Source organism: Somniosus microcephalus, unplaced genomic scaffold (genome assembly GCF_052327205.1).
Source record: "Somniosus microcephalus isolate GS21.2 unplaced genomic scaffold, FLI_Smic_1.0 unresolved_chr9, whole genome shotgun sequence".
NCBI classification, from domain to species: domain Eukaryota; kingdom Metazoa; phylum Chordata; class Chondrichthyes; order Squaliformes; family Somniosidae; genus Somniosus; species Somniosus microcephalus.
Window position 1 is genome coordinate 18,096,244 of NW_028225187.1, and position 25,266 is coordinate 18,121,509.

Genomic DNA, 25,266 nt, shown 5'->3' on the forward strand with positions numbered 1-25,266 from the left:
TGGTTACCGACCCTCCTGCCACTGGAAACAGTTTCTCTGTAATTATTATACATCTTACTGATCGGCACCCCGTCCACCACCTTAAACATTTACTCCCTCCACCGCCGGCGCACCGTGGCTGCAGTGTGCACCATCTACAAGATGCACTGCAGCAACTCGCCAAGGCTTCTTCGGCAGCACCTCCCAAACCCGCGACCTCTTCCACCTAGAAGGACAAGGGCAGCAGGCGCGTGGGAACACCGCCACCTCCAAGTTCCCCTCCAAGTCACACACACCATCCTGACTTGGAAATATATCGGCCGTTCCTTCATCGTCGCTGGGTCCAAATCCTGGAACTCCCTCCCTAACAGCACTGTGGGAGCACCTTCACCACACGGACTGCAGCGGTTCAAGAAGGCGGCTCACCACCACCTTCTCAAGGGCAACTAGGGATGGGCAATAAATGCCGGCCTTGCCAGCGACAAGATTCTCAGAACTGTCCCAAACAAAAAGGAAAGCGTGTAGATTACTTTCTCGGAGGAGGCCACTGAAGTGGGAGAGTGTTAATGGGTTGGATGAAGTTGTCAGAGAATATGTCGTAGGTTTAGCAAAGTGATACCTGGATTCCAAGGGTTAAATGATGAGGCGAGGTGACACCAACTAGGGTTGTATTAGGGCTGATCTTCGACCTCAACTCCACCGATCCCCATATCCCTCGATTCCCCAAGTGTCCAAAAATCTGTCAATCTCAGCCTTGAATATACTCAACGACTGAGCCTCCACGGCCCTCTGGGGCAGAGAATTCCAAAGATTCACCGCCCTCTGAGTGAAGAAATTCCTCCTCATCTCAGTCCTCAATGGCCGACCCCTTATCCTGAGACTGTGACCCCTGGTTCGAGACTCTCCAGCCCGGGGGAAAACAGCCTCTCAACATCTACCCTGTCAATCCCCCTCAGAATCTTATACCTTTCAATGAAATCACCTCTCATTCTTCTAAACTCCAGAGAGTATCGGCCCATTCTACTCAATCTCTCCTCATAGGACAGCCCCCTCATCCCAGGAATCAATCCGGTGAACCTTCATTGCACTCCCTCCAAGATAAGGAGACCAAAACTGTGCACAGTACTCCAGGTGTGGTCTCACCAAGCCCCGATATAATATCTGATGAGAAACTGAGTCACAAATAAGATGTCAACACCTCAAAGATTTAATCATTGTTTTAGAAAGATTGTGGGGTTCGTAAGCGGACTTTCATGCTCCCCGGACGTCCCAAAGCGCATCACAGCACTCATGTTCAAATCCCTCCATGGCCCTCGTCTCCTCCCTATCTCTGTAACCTCCTCCTGTTAAAAACCCTCCATGGCCCTCGCCCCCCCTCCCCATCTCTGTAACCTCCTCCAGCCCTACAATTCTCATCCTCCTGTTCAAATCCCTCCATGGCCCTCGTCCCCTCCCTATCGCTATAACCTCCTCCAGCCCCGACAATTCCCATCCTCCTGTTCAAATCCCTCCATGGCCCCTTGCCCCCTCCCTATCTCTGTAACCTCCTCCAGCCTCTACAATTCTCATCCTCCTGTTCAAATCCCTCCATGGCCCTCGCCCCCTCCCTACCTCTGTAACCTCCTCCAGCCCCTACAATTCTCATCCTCCTGTTCAAATCCCTCCATGGCCCCTCGCCCCCTCCCTATCTCTGTAACCTCCTCCAGCCCCTACAACTCTCATCCTCCTGTTCAAATCCCTCCATGGCCCTCGTCCCCTCCCTATCTCTGTAACCTCCTCCTGTTAAAAACCCTCCATGGCCCTCGCCCCCCCTCCCTATCTCTGTAACCTCCTCCAGCCCCTACAATTCTCAACCTCATGTTCAAAGCCCTCCATGGCCCTCGCCCCCTCCCTATCTCTGTAACCTCCTCCTGTTAAAAACCCTCCATGGCCCTCGCCCCCCCCTCCCTATCTCTGTAACCTCCTCCAGCACCTACAATTCTCATCCTCCTCTTAAAATCCCTCCATGGCCCTCGCCCCCTCCCTATCTCTGTAATCTCCTCCAGCCCCTGCAACCCTCCGAGATCTCTGCACTCCTCCAATTCTGGCCTCTTGAGCATCCCCGATTTCCATCGCTCCACCATTGGCGGCCGTGCCTTCAGCTGCCTGGGGCCCCGAGCTCTGGAATTCCCTCCCTAAACCTCTTTGACCCAGCTTTTGGTCGCCGGTCCCAGTATCTCCTTATGTGGATCGGTGTCAATTTTAAAGAAAAAAGTCTTGCATTTCTGTAGCGCCTTGCACCACCTCAGGACGTCCCAAAGGCGCTTCACAGCCAATGAAGTACTTTTTTTGAAGTGTGGTCACTGTTGTAATGCAGGAAACGCAGCAGCCAATTTGCGCACAGCAAGCTCCCACAAACGGCAATGTGATGATGACCAGATCGTCTGTTTTAGTGATGTTGGTCGAGGGATGAATATTGAGCCCAGGACACCGGGGAGAACTCCCCCCTGCTCTTCTTCCAATAGTGGCCGTGGGATATTTTACGTCCACCTGAGAGAGCAGAGGGGGCCTCGGTTTGACGTCTCATGGAGTGGTCCCAAGGATGAGGGACTTCAGTGAAGGAGAAACTGGAGAAGCTGGGATTGTTCTCCTTAGAGCAGAGAAGGTTAAGGGGAGATTGACCAGAATGGTACCAGGGATGAGGGACTTCAGTGATGTGGAGAGACTGGAGAAGCTGGGGTTGTTCTCCTTAGAGCAGAGAAGGTTAAGGGGAGATTGACCAGAATGGTACCAGGGATGAGGGACTTCAGTGATGTGGAGAGACTGGAGAAGCTGGGGTTGTTCTCCTTAGAACAGAGAAGGTTAAGGGGAGATTGACCAGAATGGTACCAGGGATGAGGGACTTCAGTGATGTGGAGAGACTGGAGAAGCTGGGATTGTTCTCCTTAGAGCAGAGAAGGTTAAGGGGAGATTGACCAGAATGGGACCGGGGATGAGGGACTTCAGTGATGTGGAGAGACTGGAGAAGCTGGGGTTGTTCTCCTCAGAAGGTTTTACTGTGTTAAAGGTGCTATATAAATGCAAGTTGTTGCTGTGAATCACAAACGAGACTTCATTCTCCCGCCACGGTCAATTGAACCCTCTGCCTAGATTTGTTACCCTGCTCACTAAAGTTGTACAATTAATCACTCAGTCAATGTAGCCCCAGCCACTTATCTCCTTGCACAGAACTGCGAGGTTATACTCATCGCGAAAGGCTGCCCTGGCACAATGGGCCGAATGGCCGCCTCTTGTGTTGTCTTGTTCTATGAAGGCTGCGGGGTGGCATGACAGAGGCCTTTTAAGATGATGAAAGGGTTCGATAGGGTAGACGTAGAGAAGATGTTTCCACTTTTGGCCGAGACCAGAGCTAGAGGGGCCATCGATAAAAGCTAGTCACCAAGAAATCCAATGGGGGATTCAGGAGAAACCTCTTTACCCAGAGAGTGGTGAGAATGTGGAACTCGCTACCACAGGGAGTGGTTGAGGCGAATGGTATAGATACATTTAAGGGGAAGCATTTATATAGTGCCTTTCACGACCACTGAACGTCTCAAAGCACTTCACAGCCAATGAAGTACTTTTTGAAGTGTGGTGACTGTTGTAATGTAGGAAAGGCGGCAGCCAATTTGTGCACAGCAAGCTCCCGCAACCAGCAATGTGATAATGACCAGGTAATCTGTTTTTTTGTTATGTTGATTGAGGGATTAAATATTGAACCAGGACACCGGGGATAACTCCCCTGCTCTTCTTCGAAATAGTGGCCGTGGGATTTTTTATGTCCACCCGAGAGACATAGAAAATAGGAGCAGGAGTCGGCCATTCGGCCCCTCGAGCCTGCTCCGCCATTCAGTGAGATCATGGCTGATCATCCAAACTCATTACCCTGTCCCTGCCTTCTCCCTATATCCCTTGATCCCTTTAGCCTTAAGAAATATATCTAACTCCTTCTTGAATATATTTAATGAATTGGCCTCAACTGCCTTCTGTGGTAGAGAATTCCACAGGTTCACCACTCTCTGGGTGAAGAAATTCCTCCTCATCTCAGTCCTAAATGGCTCACCCCTTATCCTTAGACTGTGACCCCTAGTTCTGGACTCCTCCGCCATTGTGCAGTTTTGGTCGCCTTATCTGAGGAAGGACGTTCTTGCCATGGAGGGAGTGCAGTGAAGATTCACCAGGCTGATACCTGGGATGGCAGGAATGACGTATGAGGAGAGATTGGGTCGATTGGGCTTATACTCGCTGGAGTTTAGAAGAATGAGAGGGGATCTCATTGAAACTTATAAAATTCTGACAGGACTGGACAGACTAGATGCAGGAAGGATGTTCCCAATGGCTGGGGTGTCCAGAACCAGGGGTCACAGTCTAAGGATAAGGGGTAAGCCATTTAGGACTGAGATGAGGAATTTCTTCACCCAGAGAGTGGTGAACCCGTGGAATTCTCTACCACAGAAGGCAGTAGAGGCCAATTCATTAAATATATTCAAGAAGGAGTTGGATATATTTCTTAAGGCTAAAGGGATCAAGGGATATGGGGAGAAAGCAGGGACAGGGTACTGAATTTGGATGATCAGCCATGATCTCATTGAATGGCAGAGCAGGCTCGAGGGGCCGAATGGCCTACTCCTGCTCCTGTTTTCCTATCGGGAACATCCTTCCTGCATCTAGTCTCTCTAGTTCTGTTAGGATTTTATAAGTTTCAATGAGATCCCCTCTCATTCTTCTAAACTCCAGCGAGTATAAGCCCAATCGACCCAATCTCTCCTCATACGTCATTCCCGACATCCCAGGTATCAGCCTGGTGAATCTTCGCTGCACTCCCTCCATGGCTAGAACATCCTTCCTCCGATAAGGCGACCAAAACTGCACAATGGCGGAGGAGTCCAGAACTAGGGGACACAGTCTAAGGATAAGGGGTAAGCCATTTAGGACAGAGATGAGGAATTTCTTCACCCAGAGAGTGGTGAACCTGTGGAATTCTCTACCACAGAAGACAGTTGAGGCCAATTCATTAAATATATTCAAGAAGGAGTTAGAAATATTTCTTAAGGCTAAAGGGATATGGGGAGAAGGCAGGGACAGGGTAATGAGTTTGGATGATCAGCCATGATCTCAATGAATGGCGGAGCAGGCTCGATGGGGCCGAATGGCCTACTCCTGCTCCTATCTTCTATGTTTCTCTCTCTCCTCCTTTAAGACGCTCCTTAAAAACCGACCTCTTTGATCCAGCTTTTGGTCACCTGTCCTAATAGCTGCTTATGTGGCACGGTGTCAAATTTTTGTTTGATAGTCGTGTAGGATTCACAAAATTGGACTTTGTATTAATAAGGGTCAAATGGCAGAAGAGGCCGTGATTTTAAAGACCGTTTTAAAAGCCCAGAAAAAGGGGCATACAAAATGGCCGCCATACCACGTGACCAGCTTATTGGGACACTTTAAAATGGTTCCTGCGCAACCTCAGACAGATTTGTGGATTCAACCCACAGTAAGTTCTGGAAGCCGTTTCTGAGAGAACGAAACCAGACCCACACGTATGCATATGGATTAGATGCAGATCTAGTCAAGATCGGCCTGGAGACAGAGGCCATCAAAATGTTGCCCCAGACAAAAGGGGACAATTTCATATTCATGAGAACAGCACCCAGGACTAGATAACGAGATCAGCAGGCCATTAAAAACAATGAAGGTAATTCCAGACCAGAGATGGGCCTGTTACCAGCCGTTTGAGACATTTTAAAATATAATGGCTACCCCACTGTGCTCGCAGCCCGCCAAAAATAAAACAAAGACTAACCTGATTTTGGGCGGGAAGTGAAGCCTCTGGAAGAAAGGTATATCTGGAGAGACGTTTCGGCAGTTGGGGCAAGCTTGGAGAGGTACAGGGAGGCCAAAGCGAGTTGGAACGCAGACAGTTGCAAGCCTGCAGCTTGAGCTCAGACACACAGCTTGAATCCGGACAGCCAGAAGAAGCAGCAGGCACTCGCAGGAGGAAGAAGAAAGCCAACATCGAGAAGGCCGTCTCGAAGCCGGCGTTCCGCCCCGGGGAAGCACAGCGGGAGATCATCGACCATCCCCGGGCCGTTGCCGGAACGAGAGGCCATCGACCCAATTTGGGAGAAGAGAGAAAAGAAACCTGAAGAAGCGATGGGAGCCAGCCCAAGGCTCCTCTAACCAGGGTCGAGCCGACGATCCTCGACCCCGCCGACACCCAGGCCCGCCGGTGTCCAGCCGCCCCCGACCCCCACCTCAGGAGAGAGGTGTGGCGCAGCTGGCAGGGGCTCCACGATCCACGTGGAGACGAAACGCCTGAAAGGACCAAACACAGACTCGATTTCAAAACCTTGCACTTCCTAGTGGGATTGGTGAGCATGTTTCTGGCCCTTCACAATCAGATCTAGATAGGTTTAATAAGGGGGTGGATTTTAAGGGTACAATTAACATGAGTTGTTGTCCCTCGATGTTCCGTGTTTCCTTATTTCATGATGATCTTTGCAGAGTATAAGATGCCTGTATTTGCTTTAGTTAGTACTGTGTCGTTATGATTTGTTTGTGTTTTTCCCTCCCATGTACTCCCTTATCTGCTTGCATTTCATTTGATATTTTTCCTTAGGCAATAACATTTCATTTTGTTTCATCAAACTTGGTCTACAAGAGTTTTCTCTACATTGTAGTTCCTGCGCCTAAGTCCAGAGTATAGAATCTAAGGGGCGAGTGGGTCGAACCACTCAAGGTTTACTGTGCAAGAGAGAGAGGCCTCTAGAGAGAGAAACCTCTGGGAAACCTCTCGAGGAAAACCCCCTACAGTCGCTCCTGTGAAGAGCTTTGTGATGCTTTACTACATTACAGGCACGGGATAAATGCAGGTTGTTGTTACAATTCTTGAACGCCAGCGGGCCACTATATCGAAACACAGCAGTTCTCCCCGGTGTCCTGGGGCCCAATATTTATCCCTCAACCAACATCACTAAACACAGACGATCTGGTCGTTATCACATTGCTGTTTGTGGGAGCTTGCTGTGCGCAAATTGGCTGTCGCTTTTCCTATATTACAACAGTGACCACACGTCAAAAACATACTTCATTGGCTGGGAAGAGCTTTGGGACGTCCCGAGGTCGCGTAAGGTGCTACATAAATGCAAATCTTTCTTTTCTAAAACCTCACCGTTTAAAACCCAATCTCCATGTTCCTAATTAATAAGACCTAAACTTAACTTTCATTCCAACATCTATACTCTTATCAAATTCAGAAGCAGAGCAGTTATGTTAAACTTGTAGAGAACCCTTGGTTAGACCACACTTGGAGCACTGTGCACAGTTCTGGTCTCCATATACCTGGGTTAGACCACACTTGGAGCACTGTGCACAGTTCTGGTCTCCATATCCCTTGGTTAGACCACACTTGGAGCACTGTGCACAGTTCTGGTCTCCATATACCTTGGTTAGACCACACTTGGAGCACTGTGCACAGTTCTGGTCTCCATATCCCTTGGTTAGACCACACTTGGAGCACTGTGCACAGTTCTGGTCTCCATATCCCTTGGTTAGACCACACTTGGAGCACTGTGCACAGTTCTGGTCTCCATATACCTTGGTTAGACCACACTTGGAGCACTGTGCACAGTTCTGGTCTCCATATCCCTTGGTTAGACCACACTTGGAGCTCTGTGCACAGTTCTGGTCTCCATATCCCTTGGTTAGACCACACTTGGAGCTCTGTGCACAGTTCTGGTCTCCATATACCTTGGTTAGACCACACTTGGAGCACTGTGCACAGTTCTGGTCTCCATATACCTTGGTTAGACCACACTTGGAGCACTGTGCACAGTTCTGGTCTCCATATACCTTGGTTAGACCACACTTGGAGCACTGTGCACAGTTCTGGTCTCCATATACCTCGGTTAGACCACATTTGGAGCACTGTGCACAGCTCTGGTCTCCATATACCTCGGTTAGACCACACTTGGAGCACTGTGCACAGTTCTGGTCTTCATATACCTTGGTTAGACCACACTTGGAGCACTGTGCACAGTTCTGGTCTCCATGTACCTTAGTTAGACCACACTTGGAGCACTGTGCACAGTTCTGGTCTCCATATCCCTTGGTTAGACCACACTTGGAGCACTGTGCACAGTTCTGGTCTCCATATCCCTTGGTTAGACCACACTTGGACACTGTGTACAGTCCTGGTCTCCATATACCTTGGTTAGACCACACTTGGAGCACTGTGCACAGTTCTGGTCTCCATATCCCTCGGTTAGACCACACTTGGAGCACTGTGCACAGTTCTGGTCTCCATATCCCTCGGTTAGACCACACTTGGAGCACTGTGCACAGTTCTGGTCTCCATATTATAAAAAGGATAGAGACACACTGGAGAAGGTGCAAAGAAGATTTACTAGGATGATCCCAGAACTGAGAGGTTACAACGATCAGGAAAGGCTGAACAGGCTTGCGCTCTTTTTCCCTAGAAAAGAGAAGGCTGAGGGGTGACCTGATACAGGTCTTTAAGATTATGAAAGAGTTCGATCGGGTAGACGTAGAGAAGATGTTTCCACTTGTGGGGGAGACCAGAACTAGGGGCCATCAATATAAGACAGTCACTAATAAATCCAATCGGGAATTCAGGAGAAACTTCTTTACCCAGAGAGTGGTGAGAATGTGGAACTCGCTGCCACAGGGAGTGGTTGAGGCGAATAGTATAGAAGCATTTAAGGGGAGGCTGGATAAACACACGAGGGAAAAATAGAAGGATTTGATGAGATGAGGAGAGGCTGGTGTGGAGCATAAACACCGGCACGGAGCGGTTGGGCTGGATGGTCAGTCTTGGAGCTGCAAGTTCCACGTAAAGTCACCAAGGCAGGTTCCAACCGTCGGCCGAGGCCCCAAAACGCCGCCAATCACTTCCCCAGGCAGTGGGCGGCCTTGTTGTGCCGGCTGAAGCTGGAGAGCTGGCTGAATTCCTTGCCGCAGATCTGGCACCGGTAAGGCTTCTCGCCGGTGTGGGTGCGGCGGTGCACGGCCAGGCTGGAGGCGCAGCCGAAGCGCTTGCCGCAGGTGCCGCAGGGGTAAGGCTTCTCGCCGGTGTGGACGACCTTGTGCTGCCTCAAGCTGCAGTGTTGGCTGAATCCCTTGCCGCAGATCTGGCATCGGTAGGGGGTCTCGCCGGTGTGGGTGCGGCGGTGTTTGGCCAGGCTGGAGTTGCAGCCGAAGCGCTTGCTGCAGGTGCCGCAGGGGTAAGGCTTCTCGCCGGTGTGGGTGCGGCGGTGCACGGCCAGGTCGGAGGTGCAGAAGAAGTGCTTGCCACAGGTGCCGCAGGGGTAGGGCTTCTCCCCGGTGTGGACCCGGCGCCGGTGGCCAGTCATGCTGGCCCGCTGGGAGAAGCCGCGGCCGCAGTCGGGGCAGCGGTAGGGCTTGTGGACGCGCCGGTGGACGCTCAGGTCGTGCGAGAGGAGAAAGCCACGGCCGCAGAACTCGCAGCGGAACGGCCAGTCCCCCGTGTAGCGGGGCCGGTGCTTGAGCAGGTCGGAGGCGCGGGCACACTCCACCGGCTCCTTCTCCCGGTGCATCGACTGGTGCTCCTCCAGCCCGGCGAAACAGTCAAAGGTCCTCCCGCACTGGGAGCAGATGAAGCTCTTCCGGACGCCCGGGGACTCCTTCAGACCCTCCTCCTCCTCCTCTTCTTCCTCCTCCTCCTCCTCTTCCTCTTCCTCTTCCTCTTCTTCCTCCTCCTCCTCTTCCTTGGAGCAGCTCGCGCCGATCCCATTCCGCGAGCTCTCCTGCGACTCGAGGACGTTCTCCTCCGGTGCTCGGGAATCCTCCATCGGAGCTGTTCCTCCCTCCTAGAGAGAATGAACAGATAGTCATGTGGAGAGACTGGAGAAGCTGGGATTGTTCTCGTTACAGCAGAGAAGGTTAAGGGGAGATTGACCAGAATGGTACCAGGGATGAGGGACTTCAGTGATGTGGAGAGACTGCAGAAGCTGGGGTTGTTCTCCTTAGAGCAGAGAAGGTTAAGGGGAGATTGACCAGAATGGTACCAGGGATGAGGGACTTCAGTGATATGGAGAAGCTGGGGTTGTTCTCCTTAGCGCAGAGAAGGTTAAGGGGAGATTGACCAGAATGGTACCAGGGATGAGGGACTTCAGTGATGTGGAGAGACTGGAGAAGCTGGGATTGTTCTCCTTAGAGCAGAGAAGGTTAAGGGGAGATTGACCAGAATGGTACCAGGGATGCAGGACTTCAGTGATGTGGAGAGACTGGAGAAGCTGGGGTTGTTCTCCTTAGAGCAGAGAAGGTTAAGGGTGAGATTGACCAGAATGATACCAGGGATGAGGGACTTGAGTGATGTGGAGAGACTGGAGAAGCTGGGATTGTTCTCCTTAGAGCAGAGAAGGTTAAGGGGAGATTGACCAGAATGGTGCCAGGGATGAGGGACTTCAGTGATGTGGAGAGACTGGAGAAGCTGGGATTGTTCTCCTTGGAGCAGAGAAGGTTAAGGGGAGATTTGGTAGAGGTGTTCAAAATCATGAAGGGTTTTGATGGAGTAAATAAGGAGAAACTGTTTCCAGTGGCAGGAGGGTCGGTAACCAGAGGACACAGATTGAAGATAATCGGCAAAAGAACCAGAGGGGAGATGAGGAAACATTTCTTTACGCAGCGAGTTGTTGTGATCTGGAATGCGTTGCCTGAAAGGGCGGTGGAAGCAGATTCAATAGTAACTTTCAAAAGGGGAATTGGAGAAATACTTGAAGGGGAAAAATTTGCAGGGCTATGGGGGAAGAGCGAGGGGGAGTGGAACTAATTGGATAGGGCACAAGCACGATGGGCCGAATGGACTCCTTCTGTGCCATAACATTCTATGATCATGAAAGACGAAAGAGGCCGGGGCTCTTTTCTCTAGAAAAGAGAAGGCTGAGGGGTGACCCGATAGAGATATTTAAGATTATGAAAGGGTTCGATAGGGTAGACGTAGAGAAGATGTTTCCACTTGCGGGCAAGACCAGAACTAGGGGCCATCAATATAAGATGGTCACTAATAAATCCAATCGGGAATTCAGGAGAAACTTCTTTACCCAGAGAGTGCTGAGAATGTGGAACTCGCTACCACAGGGAGTGGTTAAGGCGAATAGCAGAGATGCATTTAAGGGGAAGCTGGATAAACACATGAGGGAGAAAGGAATAGAAGGATATGGTGATGGGGTGAGATGAAGAGGGGTGGGAGGAGACTCGGGTGGAGCTCAAACACCGGCACGGACCAGCTGGGCCGAACGGGCTCTTTCTGTGCTGGGAATTTGGATGATCAGCCATGATCTCATTGAATGGCGGAGCAGACTCCTGGCCAACTCCAACTCCTGCTCCTATCTTCTATGTAAAAACTCGATGCAACCTGCATTTAGTACAAACAAACACCGGGTGGTGCAGCTTTTTTTTTGTAAAACGCGGAGGTCAACTGGAGTGCAACGGCTAAATGCAAGGGGGTCATCTGGAGCGCAATGGCAAATGCGGCGGGGGGGGTCACCTTGAGCACAATGGCTAAATGCAAGGGGGGGTCATCTGGAGCGCAATGGCAAATGCGGCGGTCATCTGGAGCGCAATGGCAAAATAACCAATTGCAAATTACGGTTATTTGCATTTATATCGCGGTCTCGGGGAGCGCTTCAGCTTTTTTTTGGGAAGTTGCGGTCAGGTGGGTGAAAAAAAGGGGGCTGGAGAGGGGGTGCAGCCAATTTGCGCACAGCAAGATCCCACACACAGCCAGCTGCTAAACTGATATAATAGCAAAATACTGCGGATGCTGGAAATCTGAAATAACAACAGAAAATGCTGGAAATACTCAGCAGGCCAGGCAGCATCCGTGGAGAGAGAAACAGAGTTAACGTTTCAGGTCTGGGACCCTTCATCAGAACTAGAAAGAGCTGGAGATGTAACGGATATTGAGCAGGTGCAGAGGGGGCTTCGGAGGGGAGGAAGGAATAGAAAGAACACCCTGTACTTTTGTAAGAGGCCGGAAAGATAAAATGTTGCAAAAGGGAATGGCAAAAATCATACTGCATGAAAAATGGGGGCAGGGATAATTATCTGAAATTGTTAAACTCACTTTGCAGCCTGCCGGACTCAACATTGAGTTTAACAATTTCAGATAATGTGTTGAAATAACTCTGTGTTCTGGCATTTGTATTGTCTGTTGTTGTTGTACTTGTTAATGTCTGGAATGTTCTACAGGTGTAACCACTAATGCTCCTCCCTAGCCCACCCCTCTGGATCCTCCAGATTGGTGTGAGTCTTACTTATAAGAGCTGGGTCGGTGATGAATGATGGTTGCCCTGTGTTAACTTGATGCCATGTTCTTACTTAATAAAAGCCTCGAGTTTTAAGCTTTAACCTCACAGATTCAGGCAGTTATTTGGCACCCATTTTTCATGCAGTATGATTTTTGCCATTCCCATTTGCAACATTTTATCTTTCCTGCCTCTTACAAAAGTGCAGGGTGTTCTTTCTATTCCTTCCTCCCCCCGTCTCTGCACCTGCTCAATATCCGTTACATCTCCAGCTTTTTCCAGTTCTGATGAAGGGTCCCAGACCTGAAACGTTGGCTCTGTTTCTCTCTCCACGGATGCTGCCTGGCCTGCTGAGTTTTTCCAGCATTTTCTGTTATTTCAGCTGCTAAATTGAGCAGGTAAATTGGAATTATTTTTTTAAAGCCCCCAGGCTTCCCTCACTCCGCTTATTACTCCCCCAAACCCCAGGATTCACTGCCTCTTCCCCACTCACTCACCAGGCCCTGGACCACCTCCTCTTCCTTCTCCAGGCAGAAGGAGCCGCTCAAAATGGCGGCCGCGCCGTCCCGCCGGAAAAGACTACAACCCCCGGCGTGCCCCGCGGCGGCAGGCGCAGACGCGGCTCGCCCAGGTGAGTGGGCGGGGTTGGCGACCGGGAGCCGAGCGCGCTGATTGGCCGCTGGCGGCTCCGTGGGAGACACGCCCACTGGGCGGGAGCCGGCTGGGGGGGCGGGGCCACAATGGAGCATGCGCAGTATCTCTGCCAGCTGTCGGATTAATAGGGGGCGGGGCCAGGTGCGAGCATGCGCAGTGTGTCTCCAGCCAGTCGCAAGAAAAAGGGCGGAGCCATTTTAGAGCATGCGCAGTGTCTCTTCTTCACAGCCCCGATAAAAGGGGCGGGGCCATGTTGGAGCATGCGCAGTGTCCCTTCTCCCCCAGCCCCAATGAAAGGGGCGGGGCCATTGTAGAGCATGCGCAGTCTCTTCCCAGCCCCAAGGAAAGGGGCGGGGCCATCTTGGAGCATGCGCAGTGTCTCACTTTCCCTGCCGTTGACTGCAGCTCCGCGCGCGGGGCATGATGGGGAGTGTACCCTGCCCGGAGCGGGACCGCGCGGCCGCCATTTTGAGCGGCTGTTTCTGCCTGGAGGAAGAAGAGGGGGTCCAGGGCGTGGTGAGTGGAGCCTGGTGATTGGGAGTTAGTGGGGAAGAGGGAGTGAATCCTGGGGTTTTGGGGCAGTAATAGGGGGGGGTGGTGAGGGGAGTGTTTGAAAAAAAATTCCAATTTAGCTGCTGAATTAATCACTTTGGCTATATGTGGGATGTTGATGTGCGTAAATTGGCATTTCCCCCCCCCCTTTTTCGCTACCTCATCGCACCTTTCCAAAAAAAAGCGCTCCCTGGGCCCTGAAGCGCTCCCCGAGGCCGTGCCACGTGCTAGTCACTTGAGTTGTCAACGGAATTTGACAGTCGGTTATTTTGCCATTGTGCTCCAGATGACCCCCCGCATTTGCCATTGCGCTCCAAATGACCCCTGGCATTTCCCACTGCACTCCAGACGACCCTCCCTCCCCCCTCCCGCATTTGACATTACGCCTCTTCAAGTACATGCCTTTTGAAAGTTCCTACGGAATCTGCTTCCACTGCCCTTTCAGGCAGTGCGGTCCAGATTACAACAACCCTCGGTTTTTTGCCAATTATTTAAAATCTGTGTCCTCTGGTTGCCAACCCACATGCCAGAGCAAACAGTTTCTCCCTACTTGCTCTATCAAAACCGCTGATAATTTTGAACACCTCTATTAAATCTCCCCTTAACCTTCTCTGCTCTAAGGTGAACAACCCCAGCTTCTCCAGTCTCTCCACATCACTGAAGTCCCTCATCCCTGATCCCATTCTGGTCAATCTCCCCTTAACCTTCTCTGCTGTAAGGAGAACAATCCCAGCTTCTCCAGTCTCTCCACATCACTGAAGTCCCTCATCCTTGGGACCATTCTGGTCAATCTCCCCTTAACCTTCTCTGCTCTAAGGAGAACAGCCCCAGCTTCTCCAGTCTCTCCACATCACTGAAGTCCCTCATCCTTGGGACCACTCAATGAGACGTCAAACCGAGGCCCCCGTCTGCCCCCTCAGGTGGACGTAAAATATCCCACGGCCACTATTGGAAGAATTAAAAAACAGAATGTGTCAGGAAGGGACAGAAGGTATGGAGCAAAAAGTAAAGTACTAAAAAGGGAAAAAACAGGAACTAAGTGTTACAAAACATATTTGAAAGTTCTTTATCTGAATGCACGTAGCATTCGTAACAAAATGAATGAGTTAACGGCGCAAATAACGACATATGGGTATGATCTTGTGGCCATTACAGAAACATGGCTGCAGGGTGACCATGACTGGGAATTAAACATACCAGGTTATTTAACAATCAGGAAGGACAGGCAGGAAGGGAGAGGAGGTGGGGTGGCTATGTTAATAAAGGAAGGAATCACTATAATAGAGAAATGATATTGGGTCAAAGGAGCAGGATAGTGAAACAGTTTGGGTGGAGATAAGGAATAATAAGGGGAAAAAAACACTAGTGGGTGTAGTCTATAGGCCTCCGAACAGTTGCAACTCTGTTGGACGGAGTATTAATCAGGAAATAGTTGAGGCTTGTAATAAGGGAACAGCTATAATTATGGGGGATTTTAATTATCATATTAACTGGACAAATCAAATTGGGCAGAGCAGCCTTGAGGATGAGTTCATTGAGTGTATTAGGGATGGGTTTCTTGAGCAGTATGTAACTGAACCGACCAGGGGGCAAGCAACCTTAGATTTGGTCCTGTGTAATGAGACAGGATTAATTAAAAATGTCCTAGTAAAGGATCCCCTTGGAATGAGTGACCATAACATGGTTGAGTTCCATATTCAATTAGAGGGTGAGAAGGTTGGATCTCAAACAAGTGTGCTGAGCTTGAATAAAGGAGACTATGAAGGTATGAGAGCGGAATTGATTAGAGTGGACTGGGAAAATAGATTAAAGGGTAAGACGGTACATGATCAGTGGTGTACATTTAAGGAGTTATTTTACAACTTCCAAAAAATATATATTCCACTGAGGAAAAAAGGGTGTAAAAGAAAAGATAGCCATCCGTGGCTAAGTAAAGTAATTAAGGATAGTATCCGACTAAAAACAAGGGCATATAAGGTAGCCAAATCTAGTGGGAGGATGGAAGATTGGGAAGTCTTTAAAAGACAGCAAAAAATAACTAAAAGATTGATTAAGAAAGTAAATTAGCAAAAAATATAAAAACAGACAGTAAAAGTTTCTATAGTTATATAAAAAGAAAAAAGGTGGCTAAAGTAAATGTTGGTCCCTTAGAGGATGAGACCGGGAAATTAATGGTGGGAAACATGGAGATGGCAAAAACACTGAACAATTATTTTGTATCAGTCTTTACAGTAGAGGACACTAAGAATATCCCAACACTGGACAAACAGGGGGCTCTAGGGGGGGGGAGGAACTAAATACGATTAAAATCACTAAGGAAGTGGTACTTGGTAAAATAATGGGACTCAAGGCGGATAAATCCCCTGGACCTGATGGCTTGCATCCTAGGGTCTTGAGGGAAGTAGCGGTAGGGATTGTGGATGCATTGGTAATAATTTTCCAAAACTCACTGGACTCAGCAAAGGTCCCGGCAGATTGGAAAACTGCTAATGTAACACCCTTATTTAAAAAGGGTAGTAGGCAGAAGGCTGGAAACTATAGACCTGTTAGCCTAACATCTGTGGTTGGTAAAATGTTAGAGTCCATTATTAAGGAGACAGTAACGGGACATTTGGATAAACATAATTTAATAGGACAAACTCAGCATGGTTTCATGAAGGGGAAGTCATGTTTGACAAATTTGCTGGAGTTTTTTGAGGAAGTAACATACAGGGTGGATAAAGGGGAACCAGTGGACGTAGTGTATTTAGACTTCCAAAAGGCATTTGACAAGCTGCCACACAAAAGATTATTGCTCAAGATAAAAAATCACGGGATTGGGGGTAATATTCTGGTGTGGGTGGAGGATTAGCTCTCTAACAGAAAGCAGAGAGTTGGGATAAATGGTTCGTTCTCAGACTGGCAATCAGTAACTAGTGGTGTTCCGCAGGGGTCAGTGCTGGGTCCCCAACTCTTTACAATCTATATTAACGATTTGGAGGGGACCGAGTGTAACATATCAAAGTTTGCAGATGAAAGAAAGATGGGACGGAAAGTAGTGAGTGAGGACATAAAAAACCTGCAAAGGGACATAAACAGGCTAAGTAAGTGGGCAGAGAGTTGGCAGATGGAATACAATACTGGAAAGTGTGAGGTTATGCACTTTGGCAGGAAAAATCATAGAGCAAGATATTATCTTAATGGCAAGAAACTGGAAAGTACTGTAGTACAAAGGGATCTGGGGGTCCTGGTGCATGAAACTCAAAAAGTTAGTATGCAGGTGCAGCAAGTGATCAAGAAGGCCAATGGAATGTTGGCTTTTATTGCTAGGGGGATGGAATATAAAAACAGGGAGGTATTGCTGCAGTTGTACAAGGTATTGGTGAGACCGCACCTGGAATACTGCATACAGTTTTGGTGTCCATACTTAAGAAAAGACATACTTGCTCTCGAGTCAGTACAAAGAAGGTTCACTCGGTTAATCCCGGGGATGAGAGGGTGGTCATGTGAGGAGAGGTTGAGTAGATTGGGACTCTACTCATTGGAGTTCAGAAGAATGAGAGGCGATCTTATTGAAACATATAAGATTGTGAAGGGGCTTGATCGGGTGGATGTGGTGAGGATGTTCCCAATGATGGGTGTGTGGTAAACCACTTTTATCGTTCACTATCGTTACACTATAGTTATCACTGTTATATCGTTACTCTATGGTTATCACTGTTCACACTGTTGTATCACTATACGAGGTCGCCTCTTGTCACGCTGTTATACCTGGGCTGACCACTGCTGACTCCGCCCACGGCTCCACCTACCTGCCCAGGTATAAAGGTGGTCGACTGGCTGGTATTCCTCCTTGTTGGATCCGATCACCCACGAGGGTGGGCTCTGTTATTTAGCCAATAAAAACCTATAGTTACTTTCTTAACTCGTCGCTTTTCATTGGATAAATTGATAGGTATATCAATTTTATTGGCTAAATTTTAAAATGTCGTTACTTGAGCAGCCAAACGACCAGCCAGACGCCCAGCTACAACAGCCACAGCAGCCGGCTTGGCTGCGAGCCCTCCGACCACCGTACCTGGATCTAAACCCACAGGCAGCAAACTCAGCCCTCGACTTCGAACACTGGCTGAGCTGTTTCGAGTCCTACCTGGGAGAATCCGGCGTGCCTCAGAAATCCAAGCTAAGAGTTCTGACCGCCCAAGTGAGCCCTAAAGTATTCGCACTCATCCGGGACCTTAAAACATACGAGGACGCCATCAACCGGCTGAAACGACAGTACCAGAGCCCGGTAAATTCCATGTATGCCAGACACCTCCTAAGATCCCGCCCGCAACAGCCAGGAGAGTCTGTAGATGAATTTTTACAGGCGCTACAAGCACTCGGCAGGGACTGTAACTTTAAAGCGGTAACGGCGGCAGAAAATACTGAAGACAATGTCCGCGATGCCTTCGTGAAAGGCCTGCAGTCCGACTACTCACGGCAAAGACTGCTTGAAGCAAAGGACCTCGACCTGGACAAAGCTGCAGCCCTCGCTCGCTCCCTCCCTAGAAGTGGCCCATCGGGACCTCGAGGCATATTCCAGGTACTGTAATTTGCGACCCTGGGACTTGGGACCGACCCCGACCGCAATACCCCCCGCAGCACCCCCCCTGGGACCTACCTCAGCGTCGGCGTCCCGGACCCGATCGGGACCGCCACCCCCGGTACCGGCTGCAACATCGGACCCCCGCGATCGGGCCGCCGGCTGCTTCTTCTGCGGCCAGGCGAAACACCCGAGGGCGCGCTGCCCAGCCAGAAACGCGACCTGCTCGAGCTGCCTGAAGGCCACTTTGCAAAGGCCTGCAGAGGGAGATCAACAGAGGCCAGCAGTGCCTCATGCGAGCTGTGGGGGCAGCCATCTTCCATCAAGGCCACAGAGGCCAGCATCCCCACGTGAGTCATGGGGGTGGCCATCTTTGATCCAGGCAACCGACACCAGCAGTGCCTCATGTGAGTTGTGGGGGCAGCCATCTTCTCCGCCATTTTGTCCAACCTCGTGGGCGCCGCCATTTTACCCACCACGCTCGACCGCCACCGTGCCTCCAGACCCGACCACCGCCTCACCCGCAGACGACAGCAACTCGCTCAGCTATACACTAGCCTCCGTCACACTGGACCAAGCCCGCCCGCCCGCACCACCTGTCCAAGTCCATGATGGACATCAAAGTAAACGGCCACGCCACGACCTGCCTGTTCGACAGCGGAAGCACGGAGAGTTTCATCCACCCAGACACGGTGAGCCACTACTCCCTCACGGTCCGGCCAACGCGCAACCGGATCTCGATGGCATCGAGGTCCCATGCCACAGACATCAGCGGCTACTGTGTTGTGACCCTGTCGGTTAAGGGCACGGAGTATAAAAACTTTAAACTCCTCGTCCTGCCCCAGCTATGCGCTGCCGTCCTACTAGGTCTAGACTTCCAATCCCACCTCCAAAGTGTCACTTTGGCATACGGCGGACCCCTCCCCCCAGTCACAGTCGACAACCAACAGATTTTAAACCGCCCACCGCGTAACACCTGCGGCCTATCCACCCTCAAGGTCCCGCCACCTTCCCTGTTCGCCAACCTCACCCCCGACTGCAAACCCGTCGCTACCAAGAGCAGGCGGTACAGCGCCGGGGACAGAGCTTTCATTAGCTCCGAGGTGCAGCGTCTCCTGAAGGAGGGCATCATCGAGGGGAGCACCAGCCCCTGGCGTGCCCAGGTCGTGGTCGTTAAGACCGGCAATAAAAACCGCCTGGTCATCGACTACAGCCAGACCATAAACAGGTACACCCAGCTGGACGCATACCCCCTTCCCCGCATATCTGATATGGTCAATCAGATCGCACAATACCGAGTATTCTCGACCATCGACCTTAAGTCGGCCTACCACCAACTCCCTGTCCGCCCTGAGGACCGCCAGTATACCACCTTCGAGGCGAATGGCCGCCTCTACCACTTCCTTAGGGTCCCCTTCGGCGTCACCAACGGGGTTTCGGTCTTCCAAAGGGAGATGGACCGGATGGTTGACCAGAACGGGCTGCACGCCACGTTCCCCTACCTAGATAACGTCACCATCTGCGGCCGCGACCGGCAGGACTATGATGTTAATCTGGAGAGATTCCTCCGTACGGCCCAACGGCTGAACCTCACCTACAATAAGGAGAAATGTGTGTTTAACACCTCGCGCCTTGCCATCCTCGGCTGTGTAGTAGAGAACGGAGTCATCGGCCCCGACCCCGAAAGAATGCGCCCCCTCATGGAGCTACCCCTCCCCCACTGTCCAAAGGCACTGAAGATAACCCTGGGGCTCTTCGCCTACTATGCCCAATGGGTGCCCAATTATGCGGACAAAGCCAGACCCCTCATGAAGTCCACATCCTTCCCCCTTACGGAGGAAGCGTGCGCAGCCTTCTCCCTCATTAAGGGAGACATTGCGAAGGCCACAATGCACGCAGTGGATGAGTCCATCCCCTTCCAAGTGGAGAGCGATGCATCCGACTTCGCCCTAGCCGTTACCCTTAACCAGGAGGGGAGACCGGTGGCCTTCTTCTCAAGGACCCTACAGGGCCCTGAGATCCGACACTCGTCGGTCGAGAAGGAGGCCCAGGCGATTGTGGAGGCGGTACGACGCTGGAGGCATTACCTGGCAGGCAAACGATTTACCCTCCTCACCGACCAGCGTTCGGTCGCTTTTATGTTTAATAACAAGCTGAGGGGCAAAATCAAGAATGACAAGATCTTAAGGTGGAGAATCGAGCTCTCCACCTATGATTATGATATCTTGTACCGGCCAGGTAAGCTGAACGAACCCCCTGATGCTCTTTCACGAATTACATGCGCCAGCGCGCAAATTGATAGACTTCAGACCCTCCACAACGACCTCTGCCACCCCGGAGTCACCAGACTTTACCACTTCATTAAGGCCCGCAACCTGCCCTACTCCATCGAGGAGGTCAGGACCATGACCAGGAACTGCCAGACCTGTGCCGAGTGCAAACCGCACTTCTTTAGGCCGGACAGAGCAAGCCTGATCAAGGCCACCCGCCCCTTCGAGCGCCTGAGCATCGACTTTAAGGGGCCCCTCCCGTCCTCTGACCGCAATGTGTACTTCCTCAACATTGTTGATGAGTACTCCCGTTTCCCCTTTGCCTTCCCCTGCCCAGACATGACCAGTACCACGGTCATTAAATGCCTGAACGACCTCTTCGCCTTGTTCGGGTTCCCAAACTATATACATAGTGACCGGGGCTCCTCCTTCATGAGCGAGGAACTCCGTCAGTTCCTACTAGCGAGAGGTATTGCTGCAAGCAGGACCACCAGCTACAACCCCCGAGGGAACGGGCAGGTGGAAAGAGAGAACGCGACGGTATGGAAGGCCGTCCTCTTAGCCTTAAAGTCTAAGGGCCACCCAACTTCCCGCTGGCAGGAAGTCCTCCCGGCAGCGCTGCATTCCATCTGGTCACTACTGTGCACTGCCATTAACGCCACCCCCCATGAACGAATGTTTGTTTTCCCCAGGGAGTCGACTACGGGAACCTCGCTACCAACATGGCTGACCTCTCCGGGGCCCGTCCTGCTGCGAAAGCACGTGAGGGCCCATAAAACGGACTCCCTGGTCGAGAGGGTGAACCTCCTGCACGCCAACCCCCAGTATGCCTATGTGGCATACCCAGACGGGCGGGAGGACACAGTCTCCTTACGAGACCTCGCACCCTCGGGCACTCCTGAGACACCACCGTTACCCCCCCCCCCAATGCCACCCGAGGTAGACGGCATGCCGGAACCCCACGAGCCTTCGCCGACCACGCAGACACCAGCATTAACACCGGATAATGCAACACCGCCGCTGCGACGATCAGAAAGGCTTACGAGGCCTCCGGACAGACTGACATACCAGAACTGGTAGTACACTTCACCCCGCCGGACTCAAATCTAAACAAGGGGTGAATGTGGTAAACCACTTTTATCGTTCACTATCGTTACACTATAGTTATCACTGTTATATCGTTACTCTATGGTTATCACTGTTCACACTGTTGTATCACTATACGAGGTCGCCTCTTGTCACGCTGTTATACCTGGGCTGACCACTGCTGACTCCGCCCACGGCTCCACCTACCTGCCCAGGTATAAAGGTGGTCGACTGGCTGGTATTCCTCCTTGTTGGATCCGATCACCCACGAGGGTGGGCTCTGTTATTTAGCCAATAAAAACCTATAGTTACTTTCTTAACTCGTCGCTTTTCATTGGATAAATTGATAGGTATATCAGGGTGAAACTAGAACTAGGGGGCATAATCTTAAAATAAGGGGCTGCTCTTTCAAAACTGAGGTGAGGAGAAACTTCTTCACTCAGAGGGTGGTAGGTTTGTGGAATTTGCTGCCCCAGAAAGCTGTGGAAGCTACATCATTAAATAAATTTAAAACAGAAATAGTGTGGTAAGCCACTGTTACCGTTCACAACCGTTCACTATTGTTACACTGTTATCACTGTTTACACTGTTGTTATCACTACACAAGGTTACCTCTTGCCACGCACGCTGTTATACCTAGGCATACCTCAGCCGACTCCGCCCATGGCTCCGCCTGCTTGCCCAGGTATAAAGGTGACCGCTTGGCTAGTATTCTTCCTTGTTGGAACCGATCACCCACGAGGGTGGGCTCTGTTATTTAGCCAATAAAAACCTATAGTTACTACCTTAACTCGTCGCTTTTCATGGACTGAATTGATAGGTATATCAGATAGTTTCCTAGAAGTAAAGGGAATTAAGGGTTACGGGGAGCGGGCAAGAAATTGGACATGAGTCTAGGTTCGGAATGGTCATGGCCCTGTGGGTAGTGGAGCGGGCCCAGGGGCCGTGTAGCCTTGTTCTGCTCCTACTGTGTTCTAATTCTGTGTTAGATTTCAGGAGATGGTTTTATCCCTGTTCCTGGCTGGGGTGGAGATCGCCTTTACAGAAGGTAAGTACTGTAGAAAATATAGGGACAGAGTGATCTCCTGGAAGAATTTCGATCGCCTAGATGGGTCGGAGAGGAATTTCCCAGATTTTTTTCTCCCAAATTGGCCATTGGGTCTTTATCTGGTTTTTCGCCTCTCCCGGGAGATCACATGGGTTCGGGTGGATGCAGAGTGATAGAAGATTTGAGGTTAGGATCAGATCAGCCACGATCTTATTGAATGGTGGAGCGGGGCCGATTGGCCTACTCCTGCTCCTATTTCTTATGTTCTTATGTAAGAGCAGGGGGGAGTTCTCCCCGGTGTCCTGGGCTCAATATTCATCCCTCGACCAACATCACTAAAACAGACGATCTGGTCATCATCACATTGCCGTTTGTGGGAGCTTGCTGTGCGCAAATTGGCTGCTGCGTTTCCTGCATTACAACAGTGACCGCACTTCAAAAAAAGTACTTCATTGGCTGTGAAGCGCCTTTGGGACGTCCTGAGGTGGTGAAAGGCGCTATAGAAATGCAAGTCTTTTTTCTTTAAAATTGACACCGATCCACATAAGGAGATACTGGGACCGGCGACCAAAAGCTGGGTCAAAGAGGTCGGTTTTAAGGAGCGTCTTAAATTGTGAAAGAGAGGCGGAGAGGTTTAGGGAGGGAATTCCAGAGCTCAGGGCCCCAGGCAACAGAAAGATGTGCAGCACAATCTCCAACAGGCACTGTGTACAATCCGGCCTCTTGCGTATCCCCGATTTTCATCGCTCCACCATTGGCACCCACCAAGCTATTGGCAAAACATTCCAAGCGCCAACAACTCTCCCCGGTTATCAGTACCAATTTTAAGTTGGTTGACTCCCCTCATCACCAATACCGGGCCAGCGGGACTTGTCTTTCCCTGTTCCTCCCGTCAAACTCCTGCACAATCTGTTCCGCCATTCCATTAGATCATGGCTGATCTGCATCTCCCCGCCTTGGTTCCGTAGCCCTCAATATCCTTGCCAGTAACAACTCGCATTTATCCCGCGCCTTTAACGTAGTAAAACGTCCCAAGGCGCTTCACGGGAGCGCAAGTCAGACAAAATTTGACACCGAGCCACATAAGGAGATATTAGGGCAGTTGACCAAAAGCTGGGTCAAAGAGGTCGGTTTTAAGGAGCGTCTTAAAGGAGGGGAGAGAGGCGGAGAGGTTTAGGGAGGGAATTCCACAGCTCAGGGCCCCAGGCAGCTGAAGGCACGGCCGCCAATGGTGCAGCGATGGAAATCGGGGATGCTCAAGAGGGCAGAATTGGAGGACCGCAGAGATCTCAGAGGGTTGTAGGGCTGGAGGAGGTTACAGAGATAGGGAGGGGGCGAGGGGCCATGGAGGGATTTGAACAGGAGGATGAGAATTGTAGGGCTGGAGGAGATTACAGAGATAGGGAGGGGGCGAGGGACCATGGAGGGATTTGAACAGGAGGATGAGAATTGTAGGGACTGGAGGAGGTTACAGAGATAGGGAGGGGGCGAGGGCCATGGAGGGATTTGAAGAGGAGGATGAGAATTGTAGGGCTGGAGGAGGTTACAGAGATAGGGAGCGGGACGAAGGCCATGGAGGGATTTGAAGAGGAGGATGAGAATTGTAGGGGCTGGAGGAGGTTACAGAGATAGGGAGGGGGCGAGGGCCATGGAGGGATTTGAACAGGAGGATGAGAATTGTAGGGGTTGGAGGAGGTTACAGAGATAGGGAGGGGGACGAAGGCCATGGAGGGATTTGAACAGGAGGATGAGAATTGTAGGGGCTGGAGGAGGTTACAGAGATAAGGAGGGGGCGAGGGCCATGGAGGGATTTGAACAGGAGGATGAGAATTGTAGGGGTTGGAGGAGGTTACAGAGATAGGGCTGGGGTGGGGGCGAGGGCCATGGAGGGATTTGAACAGGAGGATGAGAATTGTTGGGGCTGGAGGAGGTTACAGAGATAGGGAGGGAGCGAGGACCATGGAGGGATTTGAACAGGAGGATGAGAATTGTAGGGCTGGAGGAGGTTACAGAGATAGGGAGGGGGCGAGGGCCTCAAATCTAGGGCCCATCAATATAAGATAGTCACTAATAAATCCAATCGGGAATTCAGGAGAAACTTCTTTACCCAGAGAGTGGTGAGAATGTGGAACTCGCTACCACAGGGAGTGGTTGAGGCGAAGAGCACAGATGCATTTAAGGGGAAGCTGGATAAACACAGGAGGGAGAAAGGAATAGAAGGATATGGTGATGGGGTGAGATGAAGAGGGGTGGGAGGAGGCTGGTGTTGATGGGGTGAGATGAAGAGGGGTGGGAGGAGGCTGGTGTTGATGGGGTGAGATGAAGAGGGGTGGGAGGAGGCTGGTGTTGACGGGGTGAGATGAAGAGGGGTGGGAGGAGGCTGGTGTTGACGGGGTGAGATGAAGAGGGGTGGGAGGAGGCTGGTGTTGACGGGGTGAGATGAAGAGGGGTGGGAGGAGGCTGGTGTTGACGGGGTGAGATGAAGAGGGGTGGGAGGAGGCGGGTGTTGATGGGGTGGGAGGAGGCTGGTGTTGACGGGGTGAGATGAAGAGGGGTGGGAGGAGGCTGCTGTTGACGGGGTGAAATGAAGAGGGGTGTGAGTCGGCTGGTGTTGGGGCGAGATGAAGGTGCTATATAAATGCTTCCCCTTAAATGTATCTATACGATTCGCCTCAACCACTCCCTGTGGTAGCGAGTTCCACATTCTCACCACTCTCTGGGTAAAGACGTTTCTCCTGAATCCCCCATTGGATTTCTTGGTGACTAGCTTTTATCGATGGCCCCTCTAGCTCTGGTCTGGGCCACAAGTGGAAA

At 51.0% G+C, this 25,266-nt stretch overlaps 1 protein-coding gene across 1 annotated transcript; it reads right to left on the reverse strand.

Annotated features, from left to right (window-relative positions):
• Window positions 1-8,375: 8,375 nt before the first annotated feature.
• On the reverse strand, window positions 8,376-13,827 carry LOC147084849 (uncharacterized). The gene is made up of 2 exons (XM_085979553.1): window positions 12,776-13,827; window positions 8,376-9,839 (listed from the first exon to the last, which is right to left on the reverse strand). The coding sequence occupies exons 1-2, from the start codon at window positions 13,025-13,027 to the stop codon at window positions 8,898-8,900; spliced, it is 1,194 nt and encodes a 397-aa protein (XP_085835679.1). The 5' UTR covers window positions 13,028-13,827; the 3' UTR covers window positions 8,376-8,897.
• Window positions 13,828-25,266: the final 11,439 nt, after the last annotated feature.

Coding starts and splice junctions, on each gene's coding strand:
- LOC147084849 (XM_085979553.1), bottom strand. CDS start 13,027: ATGCTCCATTGTGGCCCCGCCCCCCCAGCCGGCTCCCGCCCAGTGGGC. Junction 9,840..12,775: donor AGGAGGTGGTCCAGGGCCTG/GTGAGTGAGTGG, acceptor CATTCTCTCTAG/GAGGGAGGAACAGCTCCGAT.